This window comes from Colossoma macropomum, unplaced genomic scaffold, assembly GCF_904425465.1.
Source record: "Colossoma macropomum unplaced genomic scaffold, Colossoma_macropomum, whole genome shotgun sequence".
Lineage (NCBI taxonomy): Eukaryota > Metazoa > Chordata > Actinopteri > Characiformes > Serrasalmidae > Colossoma > Colossoma macropomum.
The window spans coordinates 15045653-15061238 of NW_023494802.1; the positions used below are offsets into that span (position 1 = coordinate 15045653).

Genomic DNA, 15586 nt, shown 5'->3' on the forward strand with positions numbered 1-15586 from the left:
CTAGAAGAGCAGAGACGAAGGAATTAACATAATTTTGAGTAAATGAATTTCACTGGAGAATCAGATAAAGGCCACTTAAATCAATTAATTGACAAACAGGAGTGACACCTATGGCGCTCTAGAACGAAGAAGTATTTCAATTCAGTTCACACTGCAAGCTATCAGAGATCTAACAGGCAGCCATTAGCATCATTATGAATGTCAACAGTATTTAAATTCATGCTGATCTAATTCCGACAATCAGTTTCTCAGCAGAGTTCTACTGTATATCATTAACACTGATATGTATTGATTTGAATATTTCCAAATTTATCTTGCCTCAGCCGCCACTTAGCCTGTCAGATATTATTTGAAGAAGATTACAGAGTTTATGTGAAATATTTCATGAAATATGTGATTTGAATTTTACATTTTTTTTCCCCATATGGTGGAACAGGGAGCTCAGGGAGGCAGTTAATAATGTGAAAATAACTTTATTCCAAAACAGTGGAAAGAATCTCTACCGCTGAGAATGTGTGTGATATGTTGCATTTACAACCAGAGGAAAAAGTACAATATCCCAGACTAATATAATAAGAAGTAATCCACTCGAGAGACCAGGCAGTTAAACTGACTGAATGATGTCTCAGAGGAGGCCGAAAACACAGCACAGCTATGGCATTTTACAGTGACTTTTTACAGGTTACAAACATGCACAAAATAACAACGTATAAAGTTAAATAAAACTATAATATGATGTGAAATGATCATTTTGATTTTTCACTCTCAGTTTGTCCATTTATGATTGTGAATATGAGCTACTTCATCATAAACACCATATAGGTGAACTGTAGGTTTAGAATTACTGACAGCAGCCCATCTGTTACTGCACAGTACATCAGGCCCCCTGTACCACTTCCATCAGTGAAAGACCATCTCATGACCACTGCTGACCAAATATTATTTGGCTGGTGGATCATTTTCAGCATAGCAGTGAGACCAAAACGGTGGTGGCATGTTAGGGAGTGTCGTGCTGGTGTGAGGCTCGGCGGTGGGGCTGGAGTTTTCATTAATTTCAGGGTCACTGCTGGGTTGAGAATAGTCCTGTGATCAGACTCTGAGCACTGATGAAGGACTAGAGGACGGCTAACATAAACTGCGGGAAAAAAAAAAGAGCTGTCGTATCTAATCTTACATCTATAAGGTGAACCAATGAGGTAAATGAACAATAGAGTGGACACAGTGTTTAAACGCTCCACCATATCAGTGTCATTGCAGATCTGTGAATGATCCACCACCAAATAATATCTGGTCAGCGGGAGTCCTTTGGTTTCTTTCCAGGGCAGCTGATAAAACTGGCAGGCTACAAAGTGCGCCTATATGGTAGGTGTTTCCAATAAAATGGCCAATGACTACAAGTATTTCATGTGATGTTTATGTAAGTATATTTTTGCATGTATGCAGAGAAACATGTGGACTAGTTTTACTACTACAGTAAAACTAGAAAGTGCATGTATATACATATATTACAGACTGTAGTCCATCTGTTTCTCTGCATACTTTCTTAGCCCCCTTTTACCCTGTTCTTCAATGGTCAGGACCCCCACAGAGCAGGTATTATTTGGGTGGTGGATCGTTCTCAGCACTGCAGTAACACTGATGTGGTGGTGGTGTGTGTTGTGCTGGTCTGAGTGGATCAGACACAGCAGTGCTGCTGGAGTTTTTAAACACCTCAGAGTCACTGCTGGACTGAGAATAGTCCACCAGCGTCCTGTGGACAGTGTCCAGTGACCACTGATGAAGGACTAGAGGATGACCAACACAGGCTGTGCAGCAGCAGATGAGCTATTGTCTCTGACTTTACATCTACAAGGTGGACTGACAAGGTAGGAGTGTCTAATAGAGTGGACAGTGAGTGGACACAGTTTGAAGTTTGAACACCCCTGTTTTGTTGCATCTCAAACAGCCCTTTTTTGCACTACAGTTCCATGTTTAGTTGCTACCTCAGGATTGCAGGTGGGGTGTCAAACCAGTCAGATGAAAATCTAAAAGCAATGACGAGTGTTTGTGTGTGTGTGTGTGTGTGTGTGTGTGTGTGTGTTGGGGGGGGGGTGGTGTTAGGGTGATATTTGAACATTTGTGTGTTTGTTTTACTTTCAACTTTAATGTCATAACTCATCAGGGCCCTGTGAAGAGCAGCTGAACTTACTGTAAACTCAGATTAGTATAACTGCTCTTCAGACACAGAGGGAGAGAGGGCTAACAGAGCCACTTCCAACTTCCCAGAATACATCAAATTTAGTGCAATGGTTACATAAGACTCACTGGATTTCACAAGAAGTATAAAGTCAATAAAATCATATAAAATGCTTTTGCACATTTCTTATTTCAGTCAATATTTCAAAAGACAGTAAGCAGCAATAAATGCTGCAAACATGGCGATGACAGTAAGTCGCTGGAGTGAAATGTCTATTTTAGTTTATCTTGAAGGTGAATTTTTATGGATTTTTCAAACTTTCTGCATAGTTCAGTTATTGAGATGTAAACAGTCATTCAGAGTGGTCTGATGTGAAATGTTTCACTGTAGAGAAACCTGCTGAAACTTGCTTACAGTGGTGATAGGAACCAGGAGTCACAATGACTACAATGCAAATATAGCCATTATATATACTATTCAAAATAACCAGTGAACCTACACGACCTACACGATGGTGGTTTTCCTTGGGCACTGTTTTGCTCTACAACACCCCACGTGTACCTCTCCACCATGAATATGTCAAAAAATGTTTCAGGCATCAGGCAACATGCGTAATGATTTAATGTAATAACTTTTATGTGAGGTAGCTTTCAGAGGTATTAAACACTTCAGGTTTAAAACCACTGTGAACAATTCTGGCTTGGTGAGCTCTCTAGAATCTAGAAAAACGTCACATTAAACCACTCTGTATGACTGTTTACATTTAAACCAAGTAATTATGCTAACATTTTGCAAAAATCATTTTAATTGCCCTTTAATGCAAATACTTCACACATCCATCGCGCATTCGCCAGTACGTGTCTGTGCATTTGTTCAACACTTGCAGAGTTCAGACCAGCTGCAGTACGTACAGTTGTACGTGTTTATGATGAGTTATTATCACTTTTCAACATCTGTGGTCTTCATCTTGCTACCGTGCCACCTGGGCAAGAAAAGAGGGAGGAAAGAATCAGAGCTTTAGAATGATTGTAGTAACACGTCAATAAATAGCAACTAAGACAACAAGTAACACTTATTCCTATAACTAATTATACATTGAGTAGTATTTAAGTACTGTAATCAATTAATAATAACCCATTCACAAAAACATCATTCAGAGTGCAGTCTGTATGACAAACGTCTTTTGTGCTGCAGTGAGATAATGTAAGCTATATTGCCCCCAGCATTTCCTGTAGTGTACTGAAGTCTGTCAGCATTAACGTGAGTCATGCAAACGTAACAATTAGAATTTCAACGTTTTATTTTTACTTTCAAATTTAACTCATACTAGTGAAAATTGTGCCTCCCATTAAAGCAAATTGGAAAAATCCATGGATTTTAAATTTAGTGAGAACTGTAGTCTTACACGTAAATCGTCGCTGCCCAAAGAAAACCATGTATCTCCATTTTTGTCAATTTTTATTTTTCTACATCATTTTAACACGCCAGCTGTCTTTTACATTGTTTGAAAATTTTATGAAGAATGGACCAATGGAAATGCTCTAAAATCACAGTGATGAAATATAGAATTCCTCCTTATGAACAGGGCTCATTTACTGTATAGCTGTGCATGAGTTTAACATGTTGAGGATGATGATGCATAAACCTACACAGTGTTGGAGAAATACAGTGGAACAGCAGTGAGTTTTGTTTTTATAGCACAAAAAAAGAAAATCCTAAAAAGAGGCATCTTTCCATCAACAAAGGTAAGAAGCCCCCCTTCAGTTTTACTGAATGTATCATTTATATGTCAAATCATTTCTAGTCTTTAGGTTTGTTTACAGCTTGTGTTATTAATCAAAGTACAACACAAAAAATATTGTAGTTTAAAATGAAACTGAGGCCTCTGTCAGTTTGTCTTAAAGAGTGCACTTTAATAAGAGGACAAAAACAGAAGCACTTGAAATGTAAATTTTGTGAATGATCTTATGTAAATTCATTAATGACATTATTATCAGCACTTCATTGTTTAATTGGTAATTGCAAATGATTATTAAACATGAAAGAGATCAGGCGTGGATGTAAATCTTTTCCAAGCTGCAAAAGTTACATATAAACTCTCCAGCAAGACGGCTAAAAAAATGAGGCCTAATTCCTGCTAACAGTCGTTCTTGCCCTAAAGGTCTAATCTTACACTTTCGCTCGGGTAAAAGCTGGACTTTTATTATAAGTCATGTGTTTTAAGTGAACAGGTTTTCTGTACTTTTTGAAGTCCACAAATCATAATTACAGCCCGTGTCTGTACTGACCGTATTCTACAGATGTGGCAGATTAGCCTGAAAAGCATTTTAGTAAATGATGTTAGAATCAACTTTTCTTCATATTTTTCCATTAATCAACTGGGCCTTTGGAACAGTGTGAAACGTGGCCTTGAGCCACCACTGAACATTTAACTGCTGCAGCAGAGCGAAGTCAGGAATCCGCGACGGTGGCCGTCACAGCCTGGAGTGGATTTCTAGGTCTACGCTGCTGAACATGATCATGCTAGTCAGTCAGGATGCGTAAGTGTAGCTGTGCTGGAGGTCAGAACATGCTGTCTGAAGGGGTCAGTGTGTGTCAGTGCATCCTTGCTGTGAATCATGGGAAATGAACTCTATTTGGAGCATTAGACTGGGTCTCGGTGACCCACTCACCTTAGTGGTTTTGACTTTGTTGCCCGAGCTGCAGGACCAGCCAGTGAGGTCAGGAAGAACTTTACACTCCTCACCCTCCAAACACGGCTCCATCTGACACCACCACTTCAGCCGCACTATAGAGGCTGAGAGAGAGAGTAAGAGAGGACATGAGAGACAGAGAAGAAGAGATAGAATAAAAGAGACAGAGTGAGAATAAGAGACAGTGAGAGAGAGAGAGAGAGAGAGAGAGAGAGAGAGAGAGACCATAGCAAGGACTACAGTTCTACTTTGTCTGCTCGTGCTGACTAAGAGAAGAGCTCTGAAACGCTGCTTTGTGTTAAATCAGTGGACTGAGAAGGGCGGATCTGCAGAGAATGACTACAGTGGAAAACAAACAGTGAGTAGTAAACACTTCTACTCTCAAACAGCCTTCAGAGGCTCAGTGTTCTTAGCTACACACATCTCCACAGACTCTCAGAGACTGAAGAAGACACAACTACCACAACACAGAGCACTGTAGCCTGTATCACTGCACACACACACACACACACACACACACACTCTCTCTGGATGGAGCAGGAGTCTGTGGTATGATCACACAGACAGTGGCTGTTATGTAGCCCATGCTGTGAACAGAGGGAGCAGAGAAAGTACAAGGCCAGCACTTGTAGAGCCGCTCAGGAGCTCGAAATTCTGCTAGTCTGAGACGGGTGAGCATCACGACTTGCCTGAATGAAGCCTGATGAATCTATTATGAACATATATAGACAGATGGGTGTTGGGCAGCCACTGTACTGGAGGGATGGAACAACATTCTTCTAAAAAATTCTCCTTCAGCTGATGTTGTGATGATGGCGATGGAGTCTAATACATCAGTCCAAAATCTCCCATAGGTCTCCAGTCAGGTGTTGAGATCTGACGACGGCTGTAGCACATGATCTACGTCATTTACGTTCTCATTAAACCATTCAGTGACTCTTCGTGTCCTGGGGATGGGGCATTGAGACCACTCCTATCAGCAGACCACTGCCCCACAGCATGACAGAGACATCTCGCTGTTGGGGTCAAGTGTGTAGGTCTATGCTGTGCTCTTGGTGTACGCCGCACATGCGCTCACTCACTTGTGGAGGATGTGGTAAAGGTCGACTCATCTGACTGTATCACATCTCTGTAGACCAGTGACTATAATCCTTTACACCTCTGAACTCTCAAATGATCCAAAACTAAGGTCAGCTTGGCCTGTTGGGCGTGCTTCAACTTTGCACTATTTTCTAATCAACTACAGAGTTTTTTCGGTAACACTTTACTGTAGGGTGCTGTTCATAAGGCTACATGACAGCTACATAAGCTTGTCATGACAACTGACATAACCCTGCATAACTATTTATAAATGCTCATTCCAACAGGCGTCATTTGTCATAAAGGCTACTTTAGCTGACTTTGATCAAAATTGGCAAATGTAACCTTCATAGTGGATGATGTCTGCTGGAATAAACACATATAAACATTTATGTAGGGTTATGTCAGTTGTTAGGAAAAGGTTATGTAGCTGTCATGTAGCCTTATGAACAGCACCCTACAGTAAAGTGTTACTGTTTTTTCATTCCAAATGACATTATCAGCATGACGATTTGAATGAAAAGTAGAATTTTAGAGATTTTAACATGGAATTTTTTAGTATTTGGCAGCTTGTACAAAAGATCCTGATTGGTAGATGAATTTCACCTGACAGTCGTCTGAACGTGTGTTTTAATGGAAGAAAAAAGGCTAAAAGAACTGACCTTTTTGTTCAAAGGCCTTAATATGGTCAAATGGTTAAATTTGAGTTGTGAACTAATAATACTAAATACGAATATTTCTTCATTTTATACATCATAACTTTTTTATTTTAATTCCAAAATCTTCTGTTGCTTATTTCAACAGATCAGTAAACAACAGATCAATCAACATGGTCTCAGACTTTTAGACCCCTTTAAATATATACATATATAAATTTAAACACAGCGTAAAAAGCAGCTGGCATTTTCAAATAAGGTGAAAATTAAAAGGCTAAAACAACGGAGATACAGGGACGGGGATTTAATCTGACGCCAATCAGATATGTGATGTGAATGCAATTCTGCCACAGTATATTTCACTGAGGTGGAATGTTAATTGCTTGTTGTGTAGCTGAAAGTCTTCATGTCCAAAATCTGCGACATTTTAACAGCAGTTTAAAGCTGTATTTAGTGAAAAAGCAGTGCTCAACTGTGTCCAGTTCAATATCGCTGGGTTTATACTGCCCTCTTCTGGAAAGTAATCATAGAAGAACATAATAAATTCCTGATGTCCCGCTTGACTAAGTATTCTTCAAAAGTATCACAGCATGAAAGTCCTTGTTTCCAGACAGACACTGACACTTTGAGGCAATAGATCAATCAAAAATAAAGTTTGTATGTGGTTTACAGTGTGAGAAACCACACGCACACGTCTCTAAGATTAATGATGGAGGCATGCAGTGTATATTATAACTGTTGGGTTATAAGCTTTCATTAACATCAACATCAGCTTTGTAGCTCCAATGCAAAACTAAAGAAACAAACTTCAGACACAACCCTTACAAAAAAGAGGTTTATTCAAGTGTGCTATTAGTATAATCCTTTTAAACTTAATATAAGTGAGTGTGCTCTCGGTTTACTTTTATGTACTTATCAAAAATATATTAGACCAAATTATACGTAAGTAAACTTGGCTTATGATGACAAGTATGCAGAAATGTTTAAGTATTGGCCTGTACTTGTACTTATATATATACTTGTTTGCACACATACTTGTATGTACTTATTCATATACTTGCATATACTTGTGGCCTGTACTTGTAATTATACTTCTGCAATACAAATATAAAATATAGAATATAAAAAATATACCTTCATAAACTAAAATGTGGGCTAGAAGTATGTAACTAGTACATATTATCTAACTTATAGTGTGTTTCACAGTATAATTGAAGTACAAAATAAAACTTACAAGTAAACTAGTTGTGTTCTGAAAGTTTTCCCTTTTTACACCAAAGGAGTCTTAAAAATATACTTTTATAAAGTAAAAAGTGGGCGAATTTAGTCCTTAAAAGTACTAAAATTGTACACTTATAAAAGTACTACAAGTACACTGATGTAAGTATACTTACTAAATAAAGTATACTTGGAAAATATACTTGAACTTTAAGTTTTTTTTTTGAGGGTAAGCATGTATTGGCTGATGGAGTGGGGCTGGGGGGGTTGGGGGCTGTGTAGATTTTTTTTTTTTTGGACAAGCTACCGTTTCAAGGCTGTTTGAGGAAACTTACTACAGAGTTTTGTTCAGTGACTTGTCCACCTGTCCTGCACTTACTGCCCGATTATGAGGAGCTGAGTGGTGCTCTTACCATCCACACAGGAAGGCCGGGCATGGGTCGTCCCTGCCACCTGTCCAGACAGGCACGAGCACTTCACCGTCTGTGACCTCTCCTCGATCTTGTTCTTATTACAGCAGCGACGAGCAGCGACCACCTCACACGTCCCCGGAGTCACTCCAGACTGACCTGAGAGAGAGAGAGAGAGAGAGAGAGAGAGAAAGATTTTTATTCCAATATAAAGTGCTGATCAACTTATACTAACTTTTCAGTATATCAGGTACCCCTACATAAGACCACCATTGACTAGATATTGTTTGGTTGGTTTTTGGGCCCAGCACTGACACTGACACAATGGGATGGTAGTGTCTGTTGTGCTTCTAGAATTTTTTAACACTGTACATTACACGGTTGTATGCAAAAGTTTGGGCACCCTTGGTTAAATGACATGCTGGAAAAAAAAGGTTCACATCCTCTACAGAGAAAACATTTTAATACACAATTATTGTTTATTTGTTGAATTTAACATAAAACAAAACATAAAATGTTGCCTGTGCAAAACTAATGGCACATTTTGTAATTTATTTTTATGTTTCTACAATATGTTAAACAAATAAACAGAAAATGTGAATTAAATTTTGCAGGAAAAAAATGCCATATTTAAGTTTGTGGAGAATGAATTCACTTATTTTCACTCAGAAAATTAACAAATTGACCAGTGACGCCCAAACTATTGCATACAACTATGTGTTAAACAATGTGGTGAGTTTCAGTCAAATGCATTTTGATAATTTAGATTATGCTAACAGTTATGTATTAGTCATATTTACAATAATAATATGTGTATATCACTAATAATTATATGTTGTTATTTACTATGAATTTAAATTACATTAATAATGAGCAATAATGATTGAATGAATGATAATGAATTCTTATAATACATTCTGTGTACATGTTTTCCCATGTTATTCTCTCCTTTTCTTGCTTTAAAGGACCTCTACCTACATTTTTCTCATTCTCATATTTTATTTAGATTATTATGACTTTGAGGTTTGTGTGGTTTTATGTGCCATAACGGTTGTAATTCATTTTTACAAGCTCATTTTCCAACCTCTCATTATTATCCCTTACAATTAAACACTTTTTTGCAGTGCATTGACTGGTAGTGATATATTGTCGCTATCCAAAATGAAAAAAAAAAAGAAAAAAGTATTTTTCTGTTTTCTGCATAAACCTTTACATTGTGTGAAATCCATGATAATTGGACCAATGAAATGCTCCAAAATTACTGATAAAATCTCTAATACTAATAAAATCTCTTTACATTAACTTACATTAAAAGTAGAGAACATTTTTGCCCTCCTCTGTTCCTATTGGCTGTCCTGCATTGTGCCTCATTCAAAAAGTTCTACCTGAAACACACCTTATAACTTCAACAAGAATGGGTGGGGCTAAACTGCTGTGGTCTGAATATGGATATATGTAAATGTGACCCCATAAAAAAATCAAATCCAAAACTGTCTGTTTTTGCAGTTTCAATGTGTTGTTTAATGTGTTATTTGCTCTGAAACCTGTTATTGATATATTAATAGAATGTATTTATAGAGGTATAATATGTTCTGGTATTTTACAGACATCAGATGAACCCTAAAAATACACACTACTAGCCACTACATAAAGAATCATGGGCTTTAAATTAATTATATAAAATTATGATAAAACTTGTGTATATATGGGATATTTGATGTATGGAGTGTTTCAACTACAGTTTCTCTTTGAAGTTTTCCTAAATATAAGCTTCCCTTCATCTCAGAGAGTCTGTCAGTCAGAGACTTTCAGAACGGGATGTGATCTACTTCCAGGAGAGACACACAGAGAGGTCACCAACAATAAAAACAGGAAAAGGTTCTACAAACCATGGATCATTTTACTGAATTAGTTCAAACACTAAAAACAACTATTTAAAAACAATGAAGTGTTCAGACCTTAGATATTTACAATGATTATATTATGATCTGTTAAAAAACCCAAGGCATTAATAGAGATAGTAATGAGTTAAATATACATTATTTATTAATTATTATACACAATTATCATGTATAGAGCACTTTCATGTGGAAGGTGTCTGTCCCAAACCAGAACTCCTAAATTTCAACTACTGAAAATAAAATCTCCTTTTTTGTATTTATTTCAATGGTTTTTTTAAGATATTTTTAATTGCTTTTAAAGTGAAGTTAAAAGATTTAAACTGATCATGAGATCAATTTTTAAATAAAAAACTTTATTCAAAAAATGCTGCCCTACATTTTCATCTCATTACTGAAACAGAGTTTTAGTCCATAGGTGGAGCCTTGTTTTAGCCACACCCCTGCATTTTAGAGCATAATTGAGGCTGCATCCCTGACCCTCATGGCCACATGGTGAGCAGTTAGATCTCACTGTTTTGAAGTAAATGTGTCCTAAAGTGTGTAACATTAACACTTGTCACTATCGAAACACTGTTTTCTGCAATTAAGTAAACTTTTTTGTGTTTTTAATGAAAAAATGTATGATTTTATGTGTGTGCAACTGTTCAAAGCTGAGTTTGAATGTATACTGGCTAGCGTTTTTGAGTTCTGCTCAAAATGAGCTAAAATTGTCACTACCGAAACAGTCTCTACCGAAACAGTATTAGTTTATTAATACAGTCTATTAGTTTATATTAAGGTATGGCATCATTCAAAGCAAAAGTATTTTAGTCTAAAGTCCAAATCAGTTAAAAGTACAAACTGTATTTTCAGCTCTGACTTTGAACCAATTCAGTAGAACCATCCACACACAATGTGTAAATGAACCCAGTCGGATCAGGAAAACCTTAAATCAGCCACGATTCATGCCATGAAAATATATTTTGAGGAGAAAGCCTCCAGTCTGATTACAGATCCAGTGAAACACCATGACCCTTGGTCTTTATAAGGTCAGTGGAAAGGAATGGTTACTAGACCAACCTTAGCTGTAAAGGTGCACTGAAAAGTGATGCACCGAATTTATATAATTCAAATGAGATTCAAAACTGAATTGATTCAAATCTGTACACATTTAAGCCAATTAATCCAAAGCATCACTTTGTTAGTTCATGCACTTATGAAAGAAGTGACACAGCGTGATTTCTGAGTGAGCCGGTATATGTACAGTGTGTTTGTAGAGCTAGCGGAGCTGCAAATAGCTCTTTAGAAGTCATTAGAGCTGGCCTGAATGTTCTCTCAGAGGAGTGTGGATGGAGGGTGTCCAGCAAGTGTAATGAGTCCTGAGAGAGAGAGAGTGTGAGAGAGAGCGAGAGAGAGAGAGAGAGACAGAGAGAGACAGAGAGAGAGAGAGAGTGAGAGAGAGAGAGAGTGTGAGAGAGAGAGAGAGAGAGAGAGAGAGAGAGAGAGAGAGAGAAAGAGAAAGAGAAAGAGAGAGAGAGAGAGAGACAGAGAGAGACAGAGAGAGAGAGAGAGCGCTCACCTGGCTGGCCCCTCGAGCTTCGGTTGCCGCTGGACACTGACTGAGCACAGAGGAGCCAGATGTACAGCAGCAGCAGTGGTCCACATAGAAACGGCTTCTCATTCATCTACAAGAGCAGAAGACAAGCAACAGAAAACGACTGAACTTTGATGTCTATATTAGATTTTTATAAAGTTTATTATGTGTATTACGTGTCTTGGTCCAACTTAACATTAAAGAAGCTTCAGTCAAAAGCAACAGGTTTTTTTGTAGTTAGTAAATAACAAGTAAAAAAAACTTTAGAATTTCTTTAAATTTTTTAACAAAAATGATTTAAATAGGGCAGACATTTTTGAGAGAGAGAGAGAAAGAGAGAGAGAATGAGAGAGAGAGAGAGAAAGAGAGATAGAGAATGAGAGAGAGAGAGAGAAAGAGAGAGATAGAGAGAGAGAGAGAACAAGAGAGAGAGAGAGAGAGAGATAGAGAATGAGAGAGAGAGAGAGAGAGAGAGAGAGAGAGAGAGAGAGAACGAGAGAGAGAGAGAGAGAGAGAGAGAGAGAGAGAGAGAGAGAGATTGAAATTGGTGCTATTAAGTCTGTCTAATACTGCTGAATAACGGTCTCTGTGCTAATCTGATCTTCCATCTTCCGCTCCTCACTCTCTCTAATATCCTCTACAGTCAATCAGTCGCCTCAGAAACAGCTTCTGACAGCTGGCAAAGTCAAACAGTCATTTGGCAGCAATGCAAATTAAATCTACACAAATAAAGATTTTAAAATCAGCAGTTTGTTTTATCTATAACTTCCGGTTTGATTTGGCTTCCCAGAGAAAACAGTAATGTAAGACAAAACAAGAGAAACCAGTGAGAACAACTCTCTGAGCTCCACAGAGCAAACTCAACACTGTAACAACAAAATCCACAATGTAAGTGAGAATTCAACACTGTAACAATGAAATCAACACTATAAATTAACTCAACACTAACAAAGAAATCAACGCAAAGAGTGAATTCAACACTGTAACAATGAAATAAACACTGTAAGAGTGAATTCAACACTAATAATGAAATAAACACTAAGTGAATTCAACACTGTAACAATGAAATCAACACTAAGTGAATTCAACATTGTAACAATGAAATAAACACTAAGAGTGAATTCAACACTAACAATGAAATCAACACTAAGAGTGAATTCAACACTGTAACAATGAAATAAACACTAAGAGTGAATTCAACACTAACAATGAAATCAACACTAAGAGTGAATTCAACACTAAGAATGAAATCAACACTAAGAGTGAATTCAACACTGTAAGTGAATTCAACACTAATAAAATCAATACTATAAGTGAGCTCAACACTGTAACAATGAAATCAACGCTGTAAGACAGAATTCAGCACTATAATGTCCAGAGCTTCTTCTGAACTCAAGCTTCTAATAGTGTGTCTGTCCCCCTTTGCTGATGTTGGATGATCAGTTCTGGATCCCAAACTCCACTCCGACTCATCTTAAAAGTGCTGAATGGAGCTCCATCATTTCAGAGAACACTGTCCACTGCTCCACAACTCAGAGCTGGACAGTTACAAACTTTTGGAAATGCAGTGTATGTTTATTAATCACGAACTAATAAGAATGTTAACACACTTAATACTCAGCCTTTCCCTCCACTGGATTTCTACCATTCTTTTTGGAAGTTTCCGTTCCACCTTAAACTGTAATAAAATGTATTAAAATTTAAGGTGGAACGGAAAGTTTGAATGAGATGCCGTGATCAGCTTCGTGGTTTAGACGGATCTTACCTTTTAAACTCGGATCTGCTGGAGAAGCTCAGTGGACAGCTGGCAGGACAAGTCACGAGAATAAAAGCCATTTCCACGCAGTAAGAATTACTACAGATGATGTATGTATTGTTTTAAGCTGGAGAACAAAACAAATGAGCCATAATGAGCTGAGCTGTGAGGAGCTCCTGTGTCCTCCTCCTCCTCCTCCTCCTCCTCACCTTTGTTGCAGTCTGTTCGCTTCTCGGTCTCTCAGTCACGCCCCGTGTTCAGCGGGAGGCTCTTCATCTCTCTGTGTTTCCCCTGTGCTGAACGCGCGAGCGGAACCGGCTCCAGCATCAAGAGGAGGGCAAACCATCGGCGCGTTTGCGTTTTTCTCAGCTTTGACACAGAAGGCTCAGTGTACTGTTGTAGTTGTGGTGAGTCAGAAGTCAAGTTCAATTATCCCAGCCTGTCTCCACACGGCAGGATGGAGCTTTATCCATCAGCACAAACTTAATCAAGACACCATCTGCTGCCGGACCGGAGCAGACCTCCCCCATTACTCCTCCAAAGCAGATTACTCGAGTTTGTTAGCTGTGCTCCATGAAAGCATCGATCCAGTGGGCCACGCTTTACTTTCTGCCTCTTTCTGTGGTTTTTACTGGGTCACTTCATTAAAACCACCTCCTTGTTTCTACCCTTATTGTCCATTTCATCAGCTCCACTGACCATACAGCACTTTGTTGTACATCTGTTTCTCTACACGCTTTGTTTGCCCTCTTTTACCCTGTTCTTCAGTGGTCAGGACCCCCACAGGACCACCACAGAGCAGGTATTTGGGTGGTGTATCATTCTCAGCACTGCAGTAACACTGATGTGGTGCTTGTGTGAGTGGATCAGACACAGTAGTGCTGCTGGAGTTTTTAAACACCTCAGTGTCACTGCTGGACTGAGAATAATCCACCAACCAAAAATATCCAGCCAACAGCGTCCTGTGGGCAGCATCCTGTGACCACTGATGAAGGACTAGAGGATGACCAACACAGACTGTGCAGCAGCAGATGAGCTATCGTCTCTGACTTTACATCTACAAGGTGTAGTACCTGTAATGTGAGGGTCCATGGGGGTCCTCACCACTGAAGAACAGGGTAAAAGGGGGCTAACAAAGTATGCAGAGAAACAGATGGACTACAGTCTGTAACTGTAGAACTACAAAGTGCACCTATATAGTAAGTGGAGCTGATAAAATGGACGGTGGTTAATGAAGTGGCTGGTCAGTGATGACTACTGTGGCCCTCTCAGTCATGAATGGATTTTAAAAATAAGATCAATTAAAATCGATGTCTTTCGCATCAGTGTATTCATAAAAATTGCATTAACCTTATAAACGTGATTCCTAACAAATACACTTGAGTAAAAGACGAATACAGATATAAAAGTTATGAATGCTGATATGAAAAGTATAAATCCATCATAAATTTACTTTTGTACTCTTGTAACTAGTAAGTATCCACCTCTGTTTACACTGACTGATCAGAAGATTTGCTGCTAAACTTCAGGCTGTATGTTTTCCACAACTCAACTGTTATAACAACATAAAGCTAAAAAATATATTATTTTTTTTTAAGCAGGCACACTGCTTTTCTAAAATGGATTTTTGACTTTACCACAACTGACACCCTTCAGAAATATCTTAAAAATTACTTTTAAATTCCAGTAGCAAATGAATCCCTTTTGAACAGGTGGAAGAATTATCAGTAACATAACAGTTATCCAACTCAAAATGCCCAACCTCCTGTCTCTTAACCATCAGTTGTAGAACATACAGATTAGAATACGACTGTGCTTGTACAGCTGTGACCATATCTATGCCAGTAAATGACCAAAAATGATCATAGACATTCACTGTCCACTTTATTAGAAACACCTACCTTGCATGTCCACTTACTGACAACTTAATGAGCTCTGCTGACCTTGCAAATCTTATAATATATGTTTACAGACTGCAGCCCGTCTGTTGTAAAGCACAGCGTCAGCTGCCATTTACCCCATTCTTTAAGTCAGTTTCTGCCCCCGGGGCCACTGCTGACCGGCATTATTTAGGTGGTATACTATTCTAAGCATAGCAGTGACACAGAAAAGGCAGCAGTACG

At 38.4% G+C, this 15586-nt stretch overlaps 1 protein-coding gene across 1 annotated transcript; it reads right to left on the minus strand.

The window, feature by feature from the left end:
* Positions 1 to 3118: 3118 nt before the first annotated feature.
* LOC118822564 (chemokine-like protein TAFA-4) lies at positions 3119 to 11798 on the minus strand. Its single transcript, XM_036591692.1, has 4 exons — positions 11693 to 11798; positions 8237 to 8392; positions 4849 to 4973; positions 3119 to 3158 (listed from the first exon to the last, which is right to left on the minus strand). The coding sequence occupies exons 1-4, from the start codon at positions 11796 to 11798 to the stop codon at positions 3147 to 3149; spliced, it is 399 nt and encodes a 132-aa protein (XP_036447585.1). The 3' UTR covers positions 3119 to 3146.
* Positions 11799 to 15586: the final 3788 nt, after the last annotated feature.

Coding starts and splice junctions, on each gene's coding strand:
- LOC118822564 (XM_036591692.1), bottom strand. CDS start 11,798: ATGAATGAGAAGCCGTTTCTATGTGGACCACTGCTGCTGCTGTACATC. Junction 8,393..11,692: donor AAGCTCGAGGGGCCAGCCAG/GTGAGCGCTCTC, acceptor TCTCTCTCTCAG/GTCAGTCTGGAGTGACTCCG. Junction 4,974..8,236: donor CCGGCCTTCCTGTGTGGATG/GTAAGAGCACCA, acceptor TCTCTCTCTCAG/CCTCTATAGTGCGGCTGAAG.